The sequence below is a fragment of the Capricornis sumatraensis genome, chromosome 3 (genome assembly GCF_032405125.1).
Source record: "Capricornis sumatraensis isolate serow.1 chromosome 3, serow.2, whole genome shotgun sequence".
NCBI lineage: Eukaryota > Metazoa > Chordata > Mammalia > Artiodactyla > Bovidae > Capricornis > Capricornis sumatraensis.
In genome coordinates, this window is record NC_091071.1 from 65,001,389 (window position 1) to 65,027,938 (window position 26,550).

At 35.6% G+C, this 26,550-nt stretch overlaps 1 protein-coding gene across 1 annotated transcript in view; it reads right to left on the minus strand.

Annotated features, from left to right (window-relative positions):
- Window positions 1–953: 953 nt before the first annotated feature.
- MTX2 (metaxin 2) overlaps window positions 954–26,550 on the minus strand; it is an 83,354-nt gene continuing 57,757 nt past the window's right edge. The window contains exons 4-10 of the mRNA XM_068968251.1: window positions 22,679–22,751; window positions 19,862–19,938; window positions 18,156–18,248; window positions 17,629–17,667; window positions 17,145–17,270; window positions 16,039–16,115; window positions 954–1,391 (exon numbers count right to left, since the gene is read on the minus strand). Coding sequence (XP_068824352.1) covers window positions 1,217–1,391; window positions 16,039–16,115; window positions 17,145–17,270; window positions 17,629–17,667; window positions 18,156–18,248; window positions 19,862–19,938; window positions 22,679–22,751 — 660 coding nt within the window. The 3' untranslated portion in view covers window positions 954–1,216. The remainder of the gene's footprint in view (window positions 1,392–16,038; window positions 16,116–17,144; window positions 17,271–17,628; window positions 17,668–18,155; window positions 18,249–19,861; window positions 19,939–22,678; window positions 22,752–26,550) is intronic.

Genomic DNA, 26,550 nt, shown 5'->3' on the forward strand with positions numbered 1-26,550 from the left:
ACAGATGCCAAGACCGCCTGGGTTTGAATTCCAATTCTACCACTTACTAACTCCATGACTTTATTATTCTTTTTGTGTCTCTATTTCCTCTTGTGTGAACTGGGAATAATAACCTTCATGGTTTTTGTAAGGATTAAATGAGTTAATATGTCTGGTACATAAATAAACATAAAAGTACTACTATTCTAGACTATTTTAAGAAATTATGTTTACATCTGATTCTTACAGCATCCCTGGTTTTCCATAAAATATTCAAAAAACTGAAAAAAAGACAGCATATAATCCTAGTGTCTAGGTATAAATAAATACTTCTGTGAAAACTATCCTCAGAAAATAAAAGTGTAAACAAAGTGTTAGTCTCTCAGTTGTGTCCAGTTCTTTCCAACCAGATGGACTGTAGCCACCAAGCCCCTCTGTTCATGGAATTCTCCAGACAAGAATACTGAAGTGGGTTGCCACTTCCCACTGCAGGGGATCTTCCCGACCCAGAGATCAAATCTGGGTCTCCCGCACTGCAGGCAGACTCTTTACCATCTAAGCCTACAGGGAAGCCTCAACTTCCCCACAAAAGGAATAAAACAGCAATATTCTATCCCAAAAGAAGTTTTAAAAAAGTTAAGTTCTTAAAACTATCTTTTTATCAAATGTAAATTATAGCAGCTCTGATGAAATGTTTTTAAGTTCAATAAAGCTGAGATAAGAAAAATGCTCTTAAATCTGTTCCAGGTTTTAAATGCTTTGTAATTATTTGCATTTTCTAAGTACACTGTTAAGAACGTATTTCCCATGACCAGGTTTATAATGTATCTAGTAATCTTGGGAATATGGAACACAAATTACTGCCTTAGAGAAAACACTGCCTATTACACGTATAAAGCTCAAAGAGCAGCTTTCAGAAAGATGGAAAGTATTAATAAATACACCAGCCATTTAGTTGTTTGAGCTTTATTTTTATATGCATACATGTGCCAAAAAAACAAAAATTTCAAAGATATGGGGTACAACATACCAAATGAAATCATTTAAAATTATTTTAACGTATACACAAGTAACAGTATAAAGTTCATGTATATGATACATTATATAATTTGTTCTGAGGTTTTGAAAAGCAGTATTTTGAGCTTTGAATTCTGATACTATTATCTATTACATCATTCAAGTAACACATATTTCAAAAGTTTAAATTTTTTAATAATAACTAAATTAACACATAATTCTAAGACAATCTGATAGATGAGCTGCCTTTGCCAAAATAGTGTTGTTCAATTCTTCTGCAGAAAGCAAGGAGGTTGCTGTAGTTTTTCACCTTCTCAGAAAGTTCATCATTGGTCATTTGTGTAGTAAGAATGGTATACAGATGGCCAAATACCAGTGCATCTAGTTCAGTAGGCCTAAGACAAAAGCAGAAACGAGAGCAACATGAACAGCGTTTAACTTACAAGGTAGACTATACACAATTAAAAAGAAACCACTTTATTATTCTATTTAAAAGAAAAAACTAACTTAAGACATAAATCCTACCCCAATCTGATAGAATTTATTCTATTTTACTGGAGTTTCTGTTAAAAAATATGAAAACTTTTGAACCATGATTTGCTAGTTATATGACTTGCTTTCTTAAATAGTGTGTGTGCGTGCGTGTGTTAGTCGCTCAGTTGTGTCCAACTCTTTGCGATCCCATGGACTGTAGCCCACCAGACTCCTCTGTCCATGAAATTCTCCAGGCAAGAACACTGAAGTGGGTTGCCATTCCCTTCTCCAGGAGATCTTCCCAACCCAGTGATTGAACCCAGGTCTCCCATACTGTGGGAAGATTCTTTACCGTCTGAGCCACCAGGGAAGCCCAAAGTCACTCAGTCGTGTTCAACTCTTTACAACTCCATAGACTACACAATCCATGGAATTCTCTAGGCCAGAATACTGGAGTGGGTAGCCTTTTCCTTCTCCGGGGGATCTTCCCAACCGAGGGATCAAATCCAGGTCTCCCACACTGCAGGGGGTTCTTTACCAGCTAAGCCACAAGGGAAACCCAAGAATAATGGAGTGGGTAGCCTATCCCTTCTCCAGTGGATCTTCCTGACCCAGGAATCAAACTGGGGTCTCCCGCCTTACAGGCAGATTCTTTACCAACCGAGCTATCAGGGAAGCCCTTCTTAAATAGTAGTATCATTTAATGTGTTAAAATAATATTAGTGTAAATAATCACGTTCATTTTATTAAGTTATTCACTAAATATACAACAGGTCTCCAATGAGCCAGTAACTGTGCCAGATGCTAAAGATATAAAAGTAAGAAAGCAAGTTTACTTACCCTTTTTAAAGTAAACTTAGGAAAGATGGCGGAGGAATAGGACGGGAAGACCACTCTCTCCCTCACAAATTCCTCAAAAGAACATTTCAACGCTGAGCAAACTCCACAAAACAACCTCTGTAGGCTGGCAGAGGACAGCAGGCAACCAGAAAAGCAGACCATTGTCTTCAAAAACAGATTTTTAACCTTTGCTCTTAGGTTTTTGTTGTCAATTATGTTCATTTAAAAACCCAAACTTCACTACCCAAGTTTACCTGAGAGCGAGATTATTGGCTTGACCACTCTCTTCTCCTATAGACTCTCCTTTTTCTCCACCAGGTGGCCTCTGTCTCTTTTCTCCCCCATCTCTTCTCTATCCAACTCTGTGAATCTCTGTGTGTTCCAGACAGTGGAGAACACCTAAGGAACTGGTTACTGGCAGGATTTGTCTCTCTCCTTCTCATTCCTCTCTCTTATCCTCCTGGTCACCTCTGTCTACTTCCTCCCTCTCCTCTTCCCTGTATAACTCCGTAAATACCTGAGCGGGCCAGACTATAGAGCGCACATAAGGAAGTGACTACTGCCTAGCTTGCTCTCTCCTCTTTTGATCTCACCGCATCTCATTCCAGTTACCTCTAACTACCCCCTCCATCTTCTCTTCTCCTTGTAACTCAGTGAACCTCTCTGAGTGTCCCTCAATGTGGAGAAACTTTTCATCTTTAACCTAGATGTTTTATCATCGGTGCTGTATAGATGGAGAAGTCTAGAGGCTACTGTAAAAACTGAAGACCAGAAGCAGGAGGCTTAAATACAAAACCTGAAAACATTAGAGAACTCTTGAATTCAGGGAACATTAAGCAATAGGAGCTCATCAAATGCCTTCATACTTACACTGAAACCAAGCTCCACCCAAGGGCCAACAAGTTCCAAAACAAGACATATCACTCAAATTCTCCAGCAACACAGGAACACTCCCCTGAGCTTGAATATACAGGCAGCTCAAAATTATTCCAAAACCTTTGATGTCTCATAACCCATCACTGGTCACTCCACTGCACTCCAGAGAGAAGAAACCCAGCTCCACCCACCGGAACTCCAAGACAAGCCTCCCTAACCAGGAAACCTTGACAAGCCATTGATAGAACCCCACCCACAGTGAGGAAGCTCCATAATAAAGAGAACTCCACAAATCACCAGAATATAAAAAGACCACCCCAAACGCAGCAATATAACCAAGATGAAGAGACAGAGGAATACTCAGCAGGTAAAGGAACAGGAGAGTTGCCCACCAAACCAAACAAAAGAGGAAGAAGTAGGGAATCTACCTGAGAAGGAATTCCGAATATTGATAGTGAAAATGATCCAAAATCTTGAAATCAAAATGGAATCACAGATAAATAGCCTAGAGACAAGGATTGAGAAGATGCAAGAAAGGTTTAACAAGGACCTAGAAGAAATAAAAAAGAGTCAAAATATAATGAATAATGCAATAAATGAGATCAGAAACACTCTGGAGGCAACAAATAGTAGAATAACGGAGGCAGAAGATAGGATTAGTGAAATAGAAGATAGAATGGTAGAAATAAATGAATCAGAGAGGAAACAAGAAATACGAATTAAAAGAAACGAGGACAATCTCAGAGACCTCCAGGACAATATGAAACGCTCCAACATTCGAATTATAGGAGTCCCAGAAGAAGAAGACAGAAAGAAAGATCATGAGAAAATCCTTGAGGAGATAATAGTTGAAAACTTCCCTAAAATGGGGAAGGAAATAATCACCCAAGTCCAAGAAACACAGAGAGTTCCAAATAGGATAAACCCAAGGCGAAACACCCCAAGACACATATTAATTAAATTAACAAAGGTCAAACACAAAGAACAAATATTAAAAGCAGCAAGGGAAAAACAACAAATAACACACAAGGGGATTCCCATAAGGATAACAGCTGATCTTTCAATAGAAACTCTTCAGGCCAGGAGGGAATGGCAAGACATACTTAAAGTGATGAAAGACAATAACCTACAGCCCAGATTACTGTACCCAGCAAGGATCTCATTCAAATACGAAGGAGAAATCAAAAGCTTTACAGACAAGCAAAAGCTGAGAGAATTCAGCACCACCAAACCAGCTCTCCAACAAATTCTAAAGGATATTCTCTAGACAGGAAACCGAAAAGGGTGTATAAACCCGAACCCAAAACAATAAAGTAAATGGTAACGGGATCATACTTATCAATAATTACCTTAAACGTAAATGGGCTGAACGCCCCAACCAAAAGGCAAAGACTGGCCGAATGGATACAAAAACAAGACCCCTCTATATGCTGCTTACAAGAGACCCACCTCAAAACAAGGGACACATATAGACTGAAAGTGAAGGGCTGGAATAAGATATACCACGCAAATAGAGACCAAAAGAAAGCAGGAGTGGCAATACTCATATCTGATAAAATAGACTTTAAAACAAAGGCTGTGAAAAGAGACAAAGAAGGCCACTACATAATGATCAAAGGATCAATCCAAGAAGAAGATATAACAATTATAAATATATATGCACCCAATATAGGAGCACCGCAATATGTAAGACAAATGCTAACAAGTATGAAAGGGGAAATCAACAATAACACAATAATAGTGGGAGACTTTAATACCCCACTCACACCTATGGACAGATCAACTAAACAGAAAATTAACAAAGAAACGCAAACTTTAAATGATACATTAGATCAATTAGACCTAATTGATATCTATAGGACATTTCACCCCAAAACAATGAATTTCACCTTTTTTTCAAGTGCTCATGGAACCTTCTCCAGGATAGATCACATCCTGGGCCATAAATCTAAACTTGATAAACTCAAAAAAATCGAAATCATTCCAAGCATCTTTTCTGACCATAATGCATTAAGATTAGATCTCAATTACAGGAGAAAAACTACTAAAAATTCCAACATATGGAGGTTGAACAACACACTTCTGAATAACCAACAAATCACAGAAGAAATCAAAAAAGAAATCAAAATATGCATAGAAACTAATGAAAATGAAAACACAACAACCCAAAACCTGTGGGACACTATAAAAGCAGTGCTAAGAGGAAAGTTCATAGCAATACAGGCATACCTCAAGAAACAAGAAAAAAGTCAAATAAATAACCTAACTCTACAACTAAAGCAACTAGAAAAGGAAGAATTGGAGAACCCCAGAGTTAGTAGAAGGAAAGAAATCTTAAAAATTAGGGCAGAAATAAATGCTAAAGAAACAAAAGAGACCATAGCAAAAATCAACAAGGCCAAAAGCTGGTTCTTTGAAAGGATAAATAAAATTGACAAACCACTAGCCAGACTCATCAAGAAGCAAAGAGAGAAAAATCAAATCAATAAAATTAGAAAAGAAAATGGAGAGATCACAACAGACGACACAGAAATACAAAAGATCATAAGAGACTACTATCAGCAGTTGTATGCCAATAAAATGGACAATGTGGAAGAAATGGACAAATTCTTAGAAAAGTACAATTTTCCAAAACTGAACCAGGAAGAAATAGAAAATCTTAACAGACCCATCACCAGCACGGAAATTGAAACTGTAATCAGAAATCTTCCAGCAAACAAAAGCCCAGGTCCAGACGGCTTCACAGCTGAATTCTACCAAAAATTTCGAGAAGAGCTAACACCTATCCTACTCAAACTCTTCCAGAAAATTGCAGAGGAAGGTAAACTTCCAAACTCATTCTATGAGGCCACCATCACCCTAATACCAAAACCTGACAAAGATGTCACAAAAAAAGAAAACTACAGGCCAATATCACTGATGAACATAGATGCAAAAATCCTTAACAAAATTCTAGCAATCAGAATCCAACAACATATTAAAAAGATCATACACCATGACCAAGTGGGCTTTATCCCAGGGATGCAAGGATTCTTCAATATCCGCAAATCAATCAATGTAATTCACCACATTAACAAATTGAAAAATAAAAACCATATGATTATCTCAATAGATGCAGAGAAGGCCTTTGACAAAATTCAACATCCATTTATGATAAAAACTCTCCAGAAAGCAGGAATAGAAGGAACATACCTCAACATAATAAAAGCTATATATGACAAACCCACAGCAAACATTATCCTTAATGGTGAAAAATTGAAAGCATTTCCCCTAAAGTCAGGAACAAGACAAGGGTGTCCACTTTCACCGCTACTATTCAACATAGTTCTGGAAGTTTTGGCCACAGCAATCAGAGCAGAAAAAGAAATAAAAGGAATCCAAATTGGAAAAGAAGAAGTAAAACTCTCACTGTTTGCAGATGACATGATCCTCTACATGGAAAACCCTAAAGACTCCACCAGAAAATTACTAGAGCTCATCAATGAATATAGTAAAGTTGCAGGATATAAAATCAACACACAGAAATCCCTTGCATTCCTATACACTAATAATGAGAAAGTAGAAAAAGAAATTAAGGAAACAATTCCATTCACCATTGCAACAAAAAGAATAAAATACTTAGGAATATATCTACCCAAAGAAACTAAAGACCTATATATAGAAAACTATAAAACACTGATGAAAGAAATCAAAGAGGACACTAATAGATGGAGAAATATACCATGTTCATGGATTGGAAGAATCAATATAGTGAAAATGAGTATACTACCCAAAGCAATTTACAAATTCAACGCAATCCCTATCAAGCTACCAGCCATATTTTTCACAGAACTAGAACAAATAATTTCAAGATTTGTATGGAAATACAAAAAACCTCGAATAGCCAAAGCAATCTTGAGAAAGAAGAATGGAACTGGAGGAATCAACTTGCCTGACTTCAGGCTCTACTACAAAGCCACAGTCATCAAAACAGTATGGTACTGGCACAAAGACAGACATATAGATCAATGGAACAAAATAGAAAGCCCAGAGATAAATCCACACACATATGGACACCTTATCTTTGACAAAGGAGGCAAGAATATACAATGGAGTAAAGACAATCTCTTTAACAAGTGGTGCTGGGAAAACTGGTCAACCACTTGTAAAAGAATGAAACTAGATCACTTTCTAACACCGCACACAAAAGTAAACTCAAAATGGATTAAAGATCTAAATGTAAGACCAGAAACTATAAAACTCCTAGAGGAGAATATAGGCAAAACACTCTCAGACATAAATCACAGCAGGATCCTCTATGATCCACCTCCCAGAATTCTGGAAATAAAAGCAAAAATAAACAAATGGGATCTAATTAAAATTAAAAGCTTCTGCACAACAAAGGAAACTATAAGCAAGGTGAAAAGACAGCCTTCTGAATGGGAGAAAATAATAGCAAATGAAGCAACTGACAAACAACTAATCTCAAAAATATACAAGCAACTTATGCAGCTCAATTCCAGAAAAATAAACGACCCAATCAAAAAATGGGCCAAAGAACTAAATAGACATTTCTCCAAAGAAGACATACGGATGGCTAACAAACACATGAAAAGATGCTCAACATCACTCATTATCAGAGAAATGCAAATCAAAACCACAATGAGGTACCACTTCACGCCAGTCAGAATGGCTGCGATCCAAAAATCTGCAAGCAACAAATGCTGGAGAGGGTGTGGAGAAAAGGGAACCCTCCTACACTGTTGGTGGGAATGCAAACTAGTACAGCCACTATGGAGAACAGTGTGGAGATTCCTTAAAAAATTGCAAATAGAACTACCTTATGACCCAGCAATCCCACTGCTGGGTATACACACCGAGGAAACCAGAATTGAAAGAGACACATGTACCCCAATGTTCATCGCAGCACTGTTTATAATAGCCAGGACATGGAAACAACCTAGATGTCCATCAGCAGATGAATGGATAAGGAAGCTTTGGTACATATACACGATGGAGTATTACTCAGCCGTTAAAAAGAATTCATTTGAATCAGTTCTGATGAGATGGATGAAACTGGAGCCGATTATACAGAGTGAAGTAAGCCAGAAAGAAAAACACCAATACAGTATACTAACACATATATATGGAATTTAGAAAGATGGCAATGACGACCCTGTATGCAAGACAGGAAAAAAGACACAGCTGTGTATAACGGACTTTTGGACTCAGAGAGAGAGGGAGAGGGCGGGATGATTTGGGAGAATGGCATTCTATCATGTATACTATCATGTAAGAATTGAATCGCCAGTCTATGTCTGACGCAGGATACAGCATGCTTGGGGCTGGTGCATGGGGATCACCCACAGAGATGTTATGGGGAGGGAGGTGGGAGGGGGTTTCATGTTTGGGAACACATGTAAGAATTAAAGATTTTAAAATTTAATAAAAAAATTAAAAAAAAAATAATAATAATAAAGTAAACTTAGCTTTCTGAAGGATATACAAGAATGGCTTCAAGAAAAATTTTTCTAGAGTTTTTTTTTTCCCCTTTAATTAAATATCACTAACAAAAAGATGAAATTTATCTACCTTGCTACCAATGGTCTATATATGGGATATCACGAATTTACATTATATTAAAATAATTACAATAGACCTGTGAACAACACTGGCTGGAATTGTTGTTAAGGTCCACTTATATGCCAAGTTTTTTTTCAATAAACAGTTACTACATTACTACACAATCCATGGTTGATTGAATCTGTCTGTGGATGTGGAGCCACAGACACAAAGGTCTGACTCTAAAGTTATACATGGATTTTCAACTGTAGCTGAGGGTCAGCACCCTGAACCCTCTCATTATACTGCATTAGCACAATATTGGGCTTCCCTGGTGGCTCAGATGGTAAAGAATCCACCTGCAATGGGGAAGACATGGGTACAATCCCTGGATCAGGAAGATTTCCTGGAGGAGGGTGTGGCAACCCACCCCAGTATTCTTGCCTGGAGAATCCCCATGGACAGAGGAGCCTGGAGGGCTACAGTCCATGGGGTTGCCCAGAGTCGAACACAGCTGAGTGACTAAGCACAGCACAATATTACTAAAAGGAGAAAATACATCATTATATGCTGTCAATCCTACAGTGGTGGTCCTAAGTTATAGAGAAAACATCTTAATCCACCTGAAATGTAAAAATATGTTGCAGTAACCTGGTTTGGCAAAATAGACCTTTTCAGTTCAGTTCAGTCGCTCAGTCATGTCCGACTCTTTGAGACCCAATGGACTGCAGCACACTGGCCCTCTCTGTCCATCACCAACTCCTAGAGTTTACTCAAACTCATGTCCATTGAGTTGGTGATCCCAACTCTGTCGTCACCTTCTATCTTTTCGATCTTTCCCAGCATTAGGGTCGTTTCAAATGACTCAATTCTTCACATCAGGTGGCCAAAGTATTGGAGTTTCAACTTCAGCATCAGTCTTCCCAGTGAATATTCAGGACTGATCTCCTTTAGGATGGATTAGTTGGATCTCCTTGCAGTCCAGGGGACTCTCAAGAGTCTTCTCCAACACCACAGTTCAAAAGCATCAATTCTTCAGTGTTCAGCTTTCTTTCTAGTCCAACTCTCACATCCATACATGACCACAGGAAAAACCATAGCTTTGACTAGACAGACCTTTGCTGGCAAAGTAACATCTCTGCTTTTTAATATGCTGTCTAGGTTGGTCATAACTTTTCTTCCAAGGAGCAAGCGTCTTTTAATTTCATGGCTGCAGTCACCATCTGCAGTGATTTTGGAGTCCAAAAAAATAAAGTCTGTCACTGTCTCCACTGTTTTCCCATCTATTTACCATAAAGTGATGGGACCAGGTGCCATGATCTTTGTTTTCTGAATGTTGAGTTTTAAGCCAGCTTCTTCACTCTCCTCTTTCACTTTCATCAAGAGGCTCTTTAGTTCTTCTTTGCTTTCTGCCATAAGGGTGGTGTCATCTGCATATCTGAGGTTATTGATATTTCTCCCGGCAATGCGGTTCTGTCAAATCCTAATTCTGCCACTAACTTATTAGCTATGTAGCCTTGATCGCCACTCATGAATGACCTCTTGTGGTTGCATGGCCTTATATGTCTTCATGTCACTAATTCTTAAATATTTATCTCCAGCCTGAGTCTCTCCCCTGAAGTCCAGAATAATACATCCAAATATCTCCACATGAATGTTCAATAAGAATCTCAAATCAGCTTGTCTCCTCATCTTCTCAAAATAAAAGTCTATATGCACCTATATGCACCACCTGTTCAAGCCAAAAATGTGAGTTCCGCTTGAGTCTTCTCTTATCCTCTCACATCTATTAGAAAGCCGGGTGAGACATAACCACCAAAATACGTCCTAAATACCACCACTTATCTGTTATTACCTCCTCATCTGAGCCACCATCATCTCACCAAGACCACTGTACTACCTTCCTACTGTATCTCCCTGCTTCTACTTAACTGCTCTGCTTTTTAAAAAATATTACAAGCTCATACCACCCCAAGCATAAAACATTCCAATGAATTTCCACTCTACTTACACTAACATGCAAACTCCTTACCCAAAGCATACAAGTCTCAGATGATCTGGCTCTGGCTTACCTCTTCAGCCGTACCTCCTACCATTTTCAACACACAACCATAAATGGCTTTGCTTCTTCCATCTGAACATAAACTAGCCAATCTTAGGGCCTTGACCCAACTATTCCTGCTACCTGGAACACTCTTCCCTTGATTTCACATTGCTGGCTCCTCCTTGTCTTTCAGAATACAGCTTAAATGTCACATCTGAAAGTCTCCCCTGACCGTGCCAACTAAAGTGGGCATATAGTTACTTACTGTGATGTGATCCTATTTTAATTCTCTATATGGCACTTAAAACTTTCTCATATTTATTTTTAATCATCTGTCTCCTTCCACCAGGTCACTGTCTACTTGTTTCCTGTTATGTCCCCATTATCTAGAACAACCCTGGCCCAAAGTAAGTTCTCAATAAGTATGTGTTTAAATGAATCAATAAAAAGGTGAAGTACTTTTCATACCACATTATAACTATTTACTTAATGTTTCCCTCTTATACTCTAAGTTCTCTAATGGTAACAAAGCATGTATCTTTATACCCCCAGTTCTTAGCAAGGAATCTAAGGAACTGAATGGTTATATGTTGAATCAATAATGCAACAAAAAAGAAAGCATCCTAAGCTGTATAGGATATTTAATTTTTCAACAGTAGTTATTCACGTTCTTCCAAAGCCTTCCCTCTTTTGACACATTCATGAACTATTAATCAAAGTCAAATGTGCAATTTATGGTCATGTTTAAGAAGGTAGTCAACAGGATAGTTTAAAAAAAACATCACAAGTGTCCTGGGACTTAATAGCACTATGATCCTAGCATCACAGATTAAGAATTAATAACAAATGAACACCTGGAAAAAACCAAAGATGCAGAAGGTAGATAAATGTAGAGCTGAGGCACTCTATGAGAAGTAATACGAACATCAATCCTTCCAGATCCCTAAACGTATTTCTTAAAATGTGTATCTTATCAATTTAGGATTTATTTTTCTAATCTTTACTTAGGATTAACTACCCTCTGTTTCTTGTACTAGAGCCTAAAAGAGGTGAATATATTCTGTGATGCAACTTCTAGTAGCAGGGCATCTTTTATCAATAAATGAAGGCTCTGAATGAGTTTGGGTATGAAGGCATGTTTAAAGCAGAGTTGTGTAGTGGTACCCCTGAAGTGGTCAAAATGTTATCTGCTGCAAATGTAATCTATATAACTCAAAAGGTGCTGAATTATATACAGGTAACAAGCATATAAAAATTGATCTGATGTTTCCTAAAGACAGCAACTTCATGACCAATTACTTTTAGAACATCTAACAGGAAGTAGGATACACTATACTAAATAAAAACACACAGATAACTTCCAATGCATATTTTTTGCAATCCTTCCGCAACTGCTTACATTAGCTGACTCTGCCATATAAGTTATCAATTCCCACAATACTCTTTTTAAAAAGTATACTGTGTATGTGCTGTTACTCTTCTCTATTGTTGCTGTTTCTCTTTCCTTTTATGACTGTATAATTGAAATACTGATATTGTTAAAAAATAAATAAAGAGTACACTGTGGTAGTGGGACACAACTATATACCACTGTTAAAACTCACAAAACTGTATACACATAAAAGCACCAATTTTACTTTTTGTAAATTATACCACAAACTTGACATTTTTAAAAAAAGCAATATACTCAGAAAAATGTTTGCAACTCCTATAAGAGACCCAGTATTTCTACTGAATCATGTAATCAAGCCAAGATTTCATGTACCTCCAGCTTTAATTACCTTTTCTATATAATATGGAGAGAAAACCACCCTTCTGCCCACTAAGTAGTTTGTGGATTATAATTTGGATATAAATAGCAACTCCCCTCCTAAGATCTTTAACATCTTTCATAATGTTGCCTTCTCATCTTGCATTATCATTCTTTCTACTTTTCTGTTGGTTATCCACTATTCTTTTTTTTCCAGTTTTACTGAAAAGTAATTAACATACATCGCTGTGTAAGTTTAAAGTTTACAGCATGATAGCTTGATTTACATATATTATAAAATTGCTATCAATAGGTTCAGCTAACATCCATCAGTTACCTACTAGTCTTTCATTTGCATATAAAAACAGTACCATAAAACATGAATGTTTTCCTAACCTTTCCCATTAAAAATTTTTGCACTCATCCTTTTCATTTTTTTCAATTGTTATGGTTCCACATTTCTTTCTTTCTGATACCTTTCATAGCCTAGTTTCAAAAACATTAATTTTGTCTGAGTGTTCTCTAATTTTTCTTTCCAAAAACATTAATTTTGTCTGAGTATTCCCTTATTTTTCTTTCCTGTTATACTATTAATTTGTCATTTCTTCATACTAACAGAAATAATTTACATATCCTTTCTTTATATCAATCACTGATCTTTAGGACTATCACTCAAATTTGTAAATCAAGCTTCTTGCCATTAACTTCGCTATATTTTGCCTTTGGGTATTTTGCCTGTGGGTATTTTTGAGCAATTTCTCCTTAATTTTCTTAACTGGTGATTTCTTAATTTAAAAAAGCTCAATGAAATCCTACTCCCCCCTGAAATTTTTCTTAAGGTTCCCAAGTATAATTTTTGCATTTCCAATCTGTATATGAAGGTATAATTTTCAAATTTTACCATTTACTTAATGGTTAACATCAGTATTTTTTTCTTTCTCAAATCTAATGCTTTTTCAATTTATCATTCAATTTAATCTAGTTTAAACCAACATCTACTGAGCTTCCTCTAACAGATTTTATTTGGAAACACTTAGACCTGCAAGGAGCTCATAAATGCTTTAGAGTAGTATAATTCTTACTATCCTGATTACATTTCTAAGAACTACTTTTTTTCTACTTCTTCCTCTTTATTAAAAAGTAACAGGAAAATATCACTTTAAGAAAACGTTTAGGTTTTTATTTCAAATCCACTCACCAGGTGAAAGGGAACAAATGACTCAGTCTTTGTATAGGTGTCTTAACAAGTATCACATCAGCAAGGTTATGTGTACACAACAGATAGCACAGATTTTGACTTTCATTTTAGAAATATGAATTTCCCTGGTGGCTCAGATGGTAAAGAATCTGCCTGCAATGCAGGAGACCTGGGTTCGATCTCTGGGTTGGGAAGATCCCCTGCAGGAGGGCAAGGCAACCCATTCCAGTTTTCTTGCCTAGAGAATCGCCATGGACAAAGGGGCCTGCCGGGCTACAGTCCATGGGGTCCAAAGAGTCGGACACACCAGCACTATGCATCATGAAGGATAAAAAGGCCAACAATCATTAGTATCTACTTTGTATTATTTCTAATTTGTTTTCAAGTTCACTTTCCTTTTTCCTTTCCACCACTGAGCTTCTTTGTCTCCTTTTTCCCAATTACTATTCTTGCTGCAGGGCTTCCCTGGTAGGTCCACGGTAAAGAATCCGTCTGCAATGCATGAGACGCAGGTTCAGTTCCTGGGTCAGGAAGATCCCTTGGAGAAGGAAATGGCAACCCAGTCCAGTATTCTTGCCTGGTGAATCCCATGAACCAGAGGAGCCTTGATGGGCTACAGTCCTTGGGGTCACAAGAGTCAGATACAACCTAGCACTAAACAGCAACAACAAATTCTCGCAAGAGCTTCCTCAACCCTCTTTCTCTTTCTTCTCAGGAATGACTGAGTTTCTTTCATGAGGCCTCTCAACATGTCTAGTAAGTAAGCTAGAAGAAAAGCTGATTCTAAGTTTAGAGAGTAAGTAGAGGATTCACAGGGAAATAAATTTTAATATTATTAAACAATTGCATAAAATTAAATTAAACCTATTCTATACTTCAAAAACAAAAATGTTTAAGTCTCATATAAGATAAAATTATTTCAAAAACCTACATCTTAATACCAGTTAAACAGCTTCTTAGTTACAAACCTTATTTTTACACCTATTCTAAACTTTGAATTTTCAATTACAAGTTTAAAAATAATTACACGCAAGTAACGCTCAAAATTCTCCAAGCCAGGATTCAACATTACGCGAACTGTGAACTTCCAGATGTTCAAGCTGGATTAATTAAATATACCCTTTTTGAGCTTTTCAGCTCCTATGAATTCCTATATCAGAAAGAAAAGGAACTACACAACAGAAACATTTTGATACATTTCTTTTGTATTAGAGACTAAACAACTAGCATCAGTATAGCAAACATCACTAAAAGTAAGAACATATAGCTACAGAAGCTTCACCTACCAGGATTTCATGGTTTGAACTCTATGACATTTTCTGCTTCAAAGATCAACAGACTCCAATTTTATTTGACTATCAACTGTATAGCACATACATTAATATAACTTACATATTTCCAAGCTATCATCATTGTCATTTTTGCTACAAATATTAATATCTCTACCAAAAGATGTTTGATATAGCTACAGATGAATGCCTATGAAGATATAATAAATAATAGCAAATAAATCTTTTTAAAAATTATCAATCTAAAAGTCAAGGGATTTTTATTAAAGCTAAAAAAAGATTCGATTCCAAGCAAACCACTGAGGCTAAAATGCTTATTTAAACCCATCTTAAACTAGATCACAGGATAAGTGAGTCTGATATAGTAAAATAGTAACTTCAAAAAAAGAAAAGGAAAAATTCATTCTTTGCCTACATTAGATATTATTTTCCAAATTACAAAAAATTCTATCTTAATGAAACATGACATACTCAATTCACATATATACATACATATTTTGAATCTATATCCTTCACAATCATTTCTATGCTTTACAAATATTTTCATTAAATTTTAAAAAGAAAAGTTTCTAATAGTGCTTGTCCATCCAACATCTTTACTGTTTAGTTTTATTCACTTTTCTAGTCCTCAGGGAATTAGCCTATACAGACAATGGCTACACTTCATGTTTTAATAGTACTTTGCAAGCTCAGAATTTTAAGATGTCATAGTTCCATATAAAGCACCTTGACGTATTTCTAGTAGAACCTCTATATCATACTATAATGACAGGTTTACACGTCTGCCTTCAGGAGAAAATTCTTAATGGCTAGCACCACATTTTAGAAATCTTAGTCTCCCAGAAGCTAGTGCTGTGCTTGATACTCAAGAAATTAAATGTTTAATGAATGCAAAAATAAATTTTAATGCAACTGTTTTCATAAATACTTCTCGATAAAACAATTCCTCTATGACAAAATGATATTATATACATGATAAAATAACAATATAGAAAAGAAACTAACTAACTAAAAAGAATAAAATCCTTACTGTTTATTGAAGAAATATGGTTGTGTTCCCAGTCTTTGAGAAAGAGCTTGACAGCACTGGTCTACATCTTCTAAGACCTAACACAAGCAACAGACCCCAAAGAAAAACATTTAAATTAGCAAGCAGTACAATGTGTCTAAAACTTCATTTGTAACATAGCTTATAATAAATTTAGGTAACCTTTTATAGTATATTTAAATCAGACAAGAGACCACATAGAGAGCATAAGTAATACTTTCTATATAAGAAATATGAAAATTTGAGAACAAATTCCTTTAAATACAAGTACATTTAAGTTATTCATAAGGATTATGATCAAGAAAGTTTTTATCTCAATACTCTACTCCCTATAAAAGTTTTCCTGAATCCATATAATCAAATGATTTCACATATATTAAAAAATCTGCTTCATAAAGATGACACTACTGATCTACCATGAATAAGCAGCATTTGGACTGTTTTCCACTAGTGGAAACATTTTATTTACTCTGCTCCTTTCAATTACCCAATCCTCCTCATGGCCAGTGGCACAAATCAATGGTTGGCTAGCTAGGACTAGGGGTATCCTGCTTAATGATACTCAAACTCATATTTTTATAATTTTTCTACTTCAGTAATGTAAGACCAAAGAAAAGTAGGGAATTTTAAGCACTGCATTTAACAAGGTTTTGTTTTTTTTTTAAAGCCCTGATGCTGCAGATCTATATTTACTGGCATAAAAAATGCCCACAATGTATTGTTGAATGGAAAAAATATTAGGTTAGAGAGTGGCAAGTATAATATGATTCCACTTTTTAAAAATGTTATTAAGAGACATCTAGAAGAATGTTCTTCACATAGTTAACAGTGGCAATTTCTAGGTAGCAGGATCCAAGGCAATTTTTATTCCCTTTTTGAAGTTTTCTGTATTACATAATTTGTCTTACAATAAGCATCTGTGATTTTTATAAAACAGTAAACTACTTCATGTCAGAGAAAATAAGAACAAATGTTTTGTTAATATTTTTTATTATGTTGGGATTTTTTTTAAAGGACTATGAATTTTAAAAATTCTTTTTCTTTATGCATTAAAGTTGAGGGTTTTATCAACTTCAACCAGAACTGACCTGGTCCAGAGTCTTGTTACCCCATCCAATAGCTTTCATCTTACGTTTGACTTCCCACTGTTTCTGATAGGCCAAAATATGATTCAGAGGCCAAGGGTAGGGAGATCCATACCTAGCATGAGTGATCTAAAGCAAAAAGATTATGTTAAAATTGAGATCCTAAAAATAAAGTATTTTCACAAATAGATTTCTAAAGGAAATATATTTTCAGAGAAACAAAAACATAGCATGCAATCTTAAAATTAAAATTTTAAATGATTCCCTTTATAAATATATAAACTTTTATGCACTTTGCAACCAGTTATATCAAACAACACATAGCTTCCCTAAAATGTATGTGCAAGCAAAATTAAAGTTAAGTGAAAAACTATATCACTAATGGTACAAACCACAATGTTTCATTTATGAGCAGGGACTTATGATTCTGAGCAAAAGTGTTTTTTCATTAAATTTTAATTAAGATAAATGCTGCAGAACCACTCACCTCTCCTACAGTAGCATCATCACACCACTGAAGATACAGCTAGGAAAAAAAAAACAGTCACCAAAACTTTAGAATAGCAAAGAGAAAATGGATAAAGTAAGTTATTTCTTGCCAGAGTAATTTTTATAAACCAATATCACTGAAGTCACATATGTGAACATTCCCCCCACCCCACCCCCCCGGCTAATGTTCTACACAGAATTATTAAGCTTAATGATGGTACCTAAAAAATACTTTTTATTCATAAAATATATCTCTAAATGCCATTAGAGTATTTTACGGATATTATTTAAGAAAACTTCACAAGACCAAAATAAAATGATCACTCCTGTTTACAAAATGAAAAAACTAGACATGAAAAAACAGGCAACTTATTCAAACATAATGATTAAATAATCTGGGTAACCATACTAGCCCTAGAGTTTACTTGACTATTTTCCTTTATTTCAGTAACTTTAAGCCATAAGAAAGCTAATCTTTTATGAGGGAAAAAGCTTATTTTCAAGGCCTATTATCTTCTGTTATACCTCTGCAGTCAACAGCATATTGTTGACTAATTCCATGTAGGCTTTCATTTCTGCTTTTTGGACTTCATCCAGCCCATCACTAAGAGAATGGCCCTAAAGGGAATTTAAAAAAATTTTAAAGAGCATCATATTAAACATACAAAAACTTTCAGTTATCTTACTACCAAGTAATACAACATCAATGTTTTACTGCAGATGTCCAAAGGATTAGTTTTCAAAATGCCCCTAAAACATAATTATTTTATGTGAAAATTATGAAAAAATAATACTTTGTTATGACTATAAAATATTAGTAAGAAGTATTTACTCATCATTATAAAAATGTATCATTCAAGAGATAAAATTTATTATTTCACCAAACTGTGTTTTTTTAAGACACTAAACCTTAGTAATAAAATAAATTCCAAAAGATTGGCATGTGTTACTTATAAAGTGGTCAAAGATTTTTTTGAAGTGTTATTAGTAAAGGATAGGGAAAAAGACACTAATTTTTAAATGCTAATACACTACAGTAATGAGTAGACTTATAAAATAGTATAAACTTTAGTTCAATCTGATGATCTGTTGTAAAATTTTTAAAATGTATACCCTATAACACTGTAATATCACTCTTAGGAATTTATGCTAAGGAGATAATTTAACAAGTGTACAAAGGTGTACATAAAAGAATATTTATCTTAGCACTCAATAACAGCAAAAAGTTGCCAACAACTTATGTGTCCATCAATACAGAATTAAGTAAAAAAAATTCTAATACAAAAGATGCTTTTGAACTGCAGTGTTGGAGAAGACTCTTGAGAGTTCCTTGGACTGGAAGGAGATCCAACCAGTCCATCCTAAAGGAAATCAGTCCTGAATATTCATTGGAAGGACTGATGCTGAAGCTGAAACTCCAATCCTTTGGACACCTGATGCGAACAAATGACTCACTGGAAAAGAACCTGATGCTGGCAAAGAATGTGAAGGCGGGAGAAAAAGGGGACAACAGATGGTGATATGGTTGCATGGCATCACCAACTCAATGGACATGGATTTGAGTAGACTCCGGGAGTTGGTGATGGACACGGAGGCCTGGTGTGCTGCGGTCTATGGGGTTGCAAAGAATCAGATGCGACTGAGAGACTGAACTGAACTGACTACATAAGAATACTATACAACAATCTAAAAGGATAATACATATCTATAGTCATTAACATGGAAGAATTTCTAAACATATTGATGATTTTAAAAGGCAGGTTTCAAAATAAGACTAATAGTATTACTTATATTTTTCTACATATGCAAATATAATTCTGGATGGACGTCCCCCAAAATGTTAACGGAGGTTGTTCTTTGATAACTGTTAAAATCTAAACTGAATAATGGGTAAAGGAGTACATTCAACCTGTAAACATTCTATAACTCCCTTCTCAAAAGTTAACCTGATATTTTACAACAACCTAATAGTTTTCATTTGTGACCAAAATTCTCATAAACATGAATGAGAAAATCATCTCTCATTTTGTAAAGATCAAATGGCCTCTTTTGCCATTGATTTACATTATAAAAGGAAAAAAAAAACTCTTTAGAATATTTCTCCAGTAGTTTATATCAGCATTTTATAAAACTAGGTTAAAATCAATGTAAATGCTACGACACACTAAAGATGATGAATGACCTATTTAAGAGTAACTGTGATCAAACCCATTTAATATCTTCTTTATTACCTTGGCTTTAACGAATTGGACTATTGGACCAAGTTCTGATACTACTTGATTTCCTACATGAATAAAAGGTACTTTACCTGTGGAAGGGGAAAAACAATGTGAGAACATGACCAGTAAATTAAAATTTGTGCTAAAAAGGAAATCAACACAACACTTGGTTATATCTTATTTATACAGAGTTTTGTAACATTATGACTTTTTAGAATTACAGTTAAGCATGTATATTAAATTCTAATAATTTTCTAACATCAATTGCTAATTTTAAAATAAAAGAAAGAGACAAGACTCATTTCGAGAGCTCTCACTCACATATAATAACATAACGCTCCCTTTTCAGAGCTAACACTAACATATCAGTATGCAGCAGTGAATACTAATTATTCGAATTGTATGAACGAAGCCTGGACATTGTTTCACGACTGACAGATTGTTAAAACTTTAACTAGGCCTTCCCTTCAGATTATAATAGATCAACCCATATTTAAACAATATTTATAAAGACTTTTTTTTTTACATCTACTACTTTCATATCTCAGACAACCATTGAGGTCAACTGTTTAGCACATAATGGTACATTAATAAATGTATCTGACTCAAAAAATATCAGGAATTAAGTGAATAACAATCTTTGAAAGTATGCTAGCCTATGAATTATAATACAAAGTTTGCTCCCAACACATGTGGGGAAAGAAAGAAGAAATAGTATGCTTATAAAAACTGGCTTCTCCACTGTTTACAATAGCCAGGACATGGAAGCAACCTAGATGTCCATTGGCAGACGAATGGGTAAGAAAGCTGTGGTACATATACACAACGGAATATTATTCAGCCATTAAAAAGAATGCATTTGAATCAGTTCTAATGAGGTGGATGAAACTGGAGCCTATTATACAGAGTGAAGTAAGTCAGAAAGAAAATCACTAACACAGTATATTAACGCATATATATGGAATTTAGAAAGATGGTAACAATGACCATATATGCAAGACAGCAAAAGAGACACAGATGTAAAGAATAGACTTTTGGACTCTGTGGGAGAAGGCGAGGGTGGGATGATTTGGGAGAAGAGCACTGAAACATGTATATTATCATATGTGAAACAGATCGCCAGTCCAGGGTCGATGCTTGAGACAGGGTGCTCAGAGCTGGTACACTGGGATGACCCAGAGGGATGGGATGGGGAGGGAGGTGGGAGGGGGGTTCAGGATGGGGAACACATGTACACCTATGGCTGATTCATGTCAATGTATGGCAAAAACCACCACAATACTGTAAAGTAATTAGCCTCCAATTAAAATAATTAATTTAACTTAGAGAAAAATTGGCGTCTCTAAGTAAATACCACATTAAAAAGTAATATTTTAATTTTATAAATACTAATAACTGGTGAAATTATCAGAGATGACAATCTCCAAATAGTAATAAAGTCTACCTAAAATGCTAGAGGATGAAACTCTGTCAGACCTAGTTCAAACAGAGTTCGCACTAACAGCACGCTTCTCCATGGTCCTTTTCAATAGATTGATTCACTCCTCTCCGGCTCAGACAAGACTGAGGGTCATGGATGAGGTGCGCTGCACCAACAAAAGCTTCATCTGCATCCATAGGATAACATCACAAAGGAAACGCAGGCCTTTTGGAATACAACTCAGCAAATGAATTTAGAAGACATTTCCATTTACCAATATAAAAACACTGAATTCTGCCTTCTTTTTTTCTACTGCTTTATAAATCTTGCAAAAGAGAAAAAAAAATCGTATCTGCACAAGCATTAGATCACACTCTTTTTTTAACTTGGGATAAAATCTTTACAACTACTATACTGCTAGAAATAGTGCCGGTCCTCTGAGATAATATGATTACAGAATGAAAGCTACTTGTGAATGAATGTGCGGACTGAAGAGTGTTTGGGGGTGGTACATTTTGAGAGCAAAGTGTATTTCTCATTTCCAATATCCAGTTTGGAGTTCTTGGAACAAAGAGCTTATATATACCTCATCTTACTGCACTTTGCTTTATTGTGCTTTGCAAATATTGAGCGTTTTTACAAACTGAAGGTTTGCGGCAACCCTGCATTGACTAAGTATATTGGTGCCATTTTTCCAACAGCATTTGCTTACTTTATGTCTCTGTATCATATTTTAGTAATTTTCACAATAATTCATTTTTACAATAACATTTTTATTATTATTCTGTTATAAAACCTTAAAGGATGAAGAGTTGCTGCTTATAGATGAGCAAAGAAAGTGGTTTCTTGAAATGGAATGTACTGTTAGTGAAGATGTTGTTTAGACTGTTGAAATGACAATAAAGGAGTGAGAATATTACATAAACTTAGTTTATAAAAGAACACCAGGATTTGAGAAGACTGACTCCAGTTCTGAAAGAAGCTCTACTGTGGGGTAAAATGCTATCAAATAGCACTACATGCTACAGAGAAATCATTTGTGAAAGGAAGAGTCAATCAATGAGGCAAACTTCAGTGTTATCTTACTTTAAGAAACGGACACAGCCACCCCAGCCTTTAGCAACCACCACCCTGATCAGTTAGCAGCCATCAACATGGAGGAAAGATCCTCCACCAGCAAAAAGGTTTTGACTCATGGAAGGCTCAGACAATGGTTAGCATTTTTTTCAGCAATAAAGTATTTCTAATTGAAATATGTATATTGTTTCTCTTAGCCACAATGCTATTATACGATTAACAGACTACAGTATAACGTAGGCATTTTTTAAAAATCTAGGTACAAACTGGACTATCACTGCAATTCTATCAATGCAGAGTATTAAAAGAGGGGAAAAAAAAAAACCACTTACCAGATGGAGACATATATTCTGCATTTGCCCTGCAGACCACTTTGATAGGCAGATTACACATTTGCAAAAAGGCCTGTCGATCAAAAGAAATCTATAGTAAGTCTAATGAAAGTATATGCATATTAGAACACAACATTTTATTTCTTTTCTAAACTTAAGTAAAGCTCAGGAAAAGGAAAAGAATAAATCAATTTAAAGTGAAAGATTCGTACTCTAAAACAAAAATAAAATGTCATTTCAATACTAAAAGATCAATACATATGACTCAGACTCAAGTAAATGTATGAAGCTTAAAGCATTTATATACTCAAATGTAAGTCATCTACATTTTACTACATTAGTTAAGTCAGCAATACTGTGTATTTCTTTACTTTTCTACAACAGATGACTAAAAGTCCAAACTTTATACGTTATTACTTAATTCCACTACTCTCTTAGGATTCTTATCTTCGTCTTAGGTGGAAACTCTCAAACTGTTTTTTTTTACTACTTCAAATTTCTCTCCAACAATACTCAATATCCTAACATGCAGCTTTTATGCTCACTAATTCACCTTTTAAAGACAGAGAATTGTTTACTTTGTTTATAGCAACAAAAATTTTATAAGGGACTTTATTTTCTTGGGCTCCAAAATCACTGTGGATAGTGACTGCCGCCATGAATGTAAAAGTTGCTTGCTCCTTGGAAGAAAAGTTGTAACAAACCCAGACAGTGTATTAAAAAGCAGAGACATCACTTTGCAGACAAAGGCCCATAAAGTCAAAGCTATGGTTTTTCCAGTAGTCATGTACGGATGTGAGAGCTGGATCATAAAGAAGGCTGAGCACCAAAGAATTGATGCCTTTGAACTGTGGTTCTGGAGAAGACTCGAGAGTCCCTTGGACTGCAAGGAGATCAAACCAGTCAATCCTAAGGGCAATCAAGCCTGAATACTCATTGCAAGGACTGATGCTGAAACTGACATCGACTCAGTGGACGTGAGTGTGAGCAAACTCCAGGAGACAGTGAAGGACAGGGAAGCCTGGCGTGCTGCAGTCCATGGGGTTGCAAGGAGCAGGAGACATGACCGAGCAACTGAATAACAAAAATAGCCACAAAACTTTATAAGCAACTTAACTGTCTAACAACAGGGAACGGGTAAATCATTTATGGTAAACACAAACTACATAATGCTATACAATTTTTTAAATCACTAATTATATTTTCACACAAGGCTGCGTGAAGTAACAACTTTATTTCCAAAGCTTCCTTACAACTGCGTGTGACCAGTGTCTAAATTCTGGCTCATGGGACTTAAAGTTTGGGCAACTGCTTGTGAAGTGTCTTTAAAAAGAAGAGATATGACCGCTCCTCTTTTTCCTTCATGCTGACTAGAATGTGAAAGGGTTGATTATATAGCTACCGTAGCCAAACTGAATCACACCAGAAGCTGAGTGTTGAAGGTGGTAGAGCAACAATTAGAGCAAAGAAGCTTAAGTCTTTGAAAATCATGCAGTCACCAAACCTGGATTAGTTGTATTAAAAAAGAGAGAGAGAAAGAGAAAGAAAGAAAGAATCCTCTTTTTTAAGCCATTGCTATTTTGGGTTTTCCAAAACTAACAGCCAAACCTAATCCTACCTAATTGACCAACAATAACTGTTTACAGGTTTAAAAAACAACTCATCCAACCACTGACTCTCTATGTCTGTGTAAGTATACATTAACAGTCCTCTAAAAACTATAACCTACGCTCCCAATTTATAACAACAATAGTGAGTTTCTTGGTTAATCCACAAGTATGGACTGCAGGCAGTGGTTCTCAAGCTTCAGTGTGTATCAGAATCATGCGGAAGGCTTGTTAAAACACAGACTGCTAAGGAAAGACTTCAAATAAGTATAAAGAGATCTTTCGAGAAGACTGAGAAGAAAAGGGAGAAAGGAATTAAGAAGGATCAACTCTCTTCATTGCATATGTATCTGTACCCAATGATAAGAAAAAAGTTGAGCTCATTAAACCATATATAGCGGGAAAAAACAGTGGAAATAGGCTGAAATGACAAGAACCAGGTAATAACTGATATACAAGTAACAGAAGATAAAAAGTAATGAATTAAGAGCATAGGTGGAAGCATCTTTTTTTCCCCCTAGAAAACAGGACACTTTTTCAGTGTACTTGCAAGGGGTGATCAGAATCAGTGATGATGACTATAAGCTGATAAGTGAGGACAGGAAAATGAGGGAGTGCCACATTCTGTGAAATGGGAGGAGAAACTGTCTGAGAATGAAGGACGTGGAGGGGTTTCAGGCTTCAGAAGAACAAAAAGAATTGGAAAGAACCTCTTGAAGTATCTTCTTGAAGATCATAATAAATATTCAGTTGTGACTTAAGTCATGAAAGGGAGACTTGCTCAGTCATGTCCGACTCCCTGCAACGCCATGGACTATACGGCCCATGGAGTTCTCCAGGCCAGAACACTGGAGTGGGTAGCCTTTCCCTTCTCCGGGGGATCTCCTCAACCCAGGCATCGAACCCAGGTCTCCCACACTGCAGGCAGATTCTTCACCAGCTGAGCCACAAGCCACAGTCATAATACTACATAAAAGAGCAAATACAATATATTTTGCTAACCTCCATGTATTATATTGGTAACTATACTAATCATTATTCCAAAAAGCTCTGTTTCACTAAAAAAGGTTAAGCAAAATTTTAATGCTCTACAATCAAAGCCATGTTTTCAGCCTTATGAAATTTTTACTTCTTTACTAAAAAAAAAACTGACTTAATTTTGGCCAATTTAACAATATTCAACTTACCACAGACCTCAACTGATGCCACAATTCTACTTAGCCAAAGATTAATGTTATAGCATTCAGTGCAATTATTCTTCATCCCTGATTCAAAAGAAATTTTCTGAATTAATCTGAATTAATCATAAAGACATCTGAGGTCACAAACAGTATTTTCATCCAAACATTAAAAATGCAAAACAAAACATTACCATGACTGTCTTTAAGAATATAAAAACTCTAAATCCAAACCAGACTTTGATTTCACAGTATTTCTCCTTTCTCTTGAAGGCTAGGAGAAAAATCTCTGAGGTTTCAAAACAGTACTTTCACCTTTCACTTGCATTTTCAATCTCTTATCTGCATCTCAAATACTCCAAATAAAACAAGCATGATACACCAACCTAAAACACATTTTATTTTCAACTCTGAAATAGCAATCTGGATATTTTTATTCTTATGTAAACCCAAAGAAAAATGTAGTTCCAATAATAATAAGAAAAGTCAGGATAACTCAGTCAACTCCTATTCCTCTGTTGGATACATTATTCCAAACTAATTCAAGTGACTGACAACATAAAATAACTTAAATCAAAAAGTTAGCACATCCTATAAGAACAATGACTTATAACTGTGCTAATATGGAAGCCACTAGTCATCTGTGGCTATTTAACATAAATTTAAATTGACAAAAGTTGAAAAGTCTATTCCAGCTCCTCAATTGTACTAGCCATTTCATGTGCTCAACAGCCACATGTGGCTAGTGGCTATCACATTTATTGAACAGTATAAATAACAGAACATTTCCATCATCACAGAAAGTTCTATTGGACAGCATGGGTCTTTTGCAATGGCAATCAGTGCATAAAAGATATCTAAGCAAAAGAGGCTGACATCATCTGAAAGAGATTAGGCTAAATATTATAAAAACAGCCTTCTTAGTATTACAGTGTCCACAAATCCTGCAAGTGATCAATCACCTTTTGATGACAGTGACACATTAAATACCATAATATTTTCAATTTCAGAAAGACCTAGGATAGGGTTTACTCATTTGCTGAGCAATCTGAATTGACAAAATGGTCAGGTAAGTTTATTAAAAAGT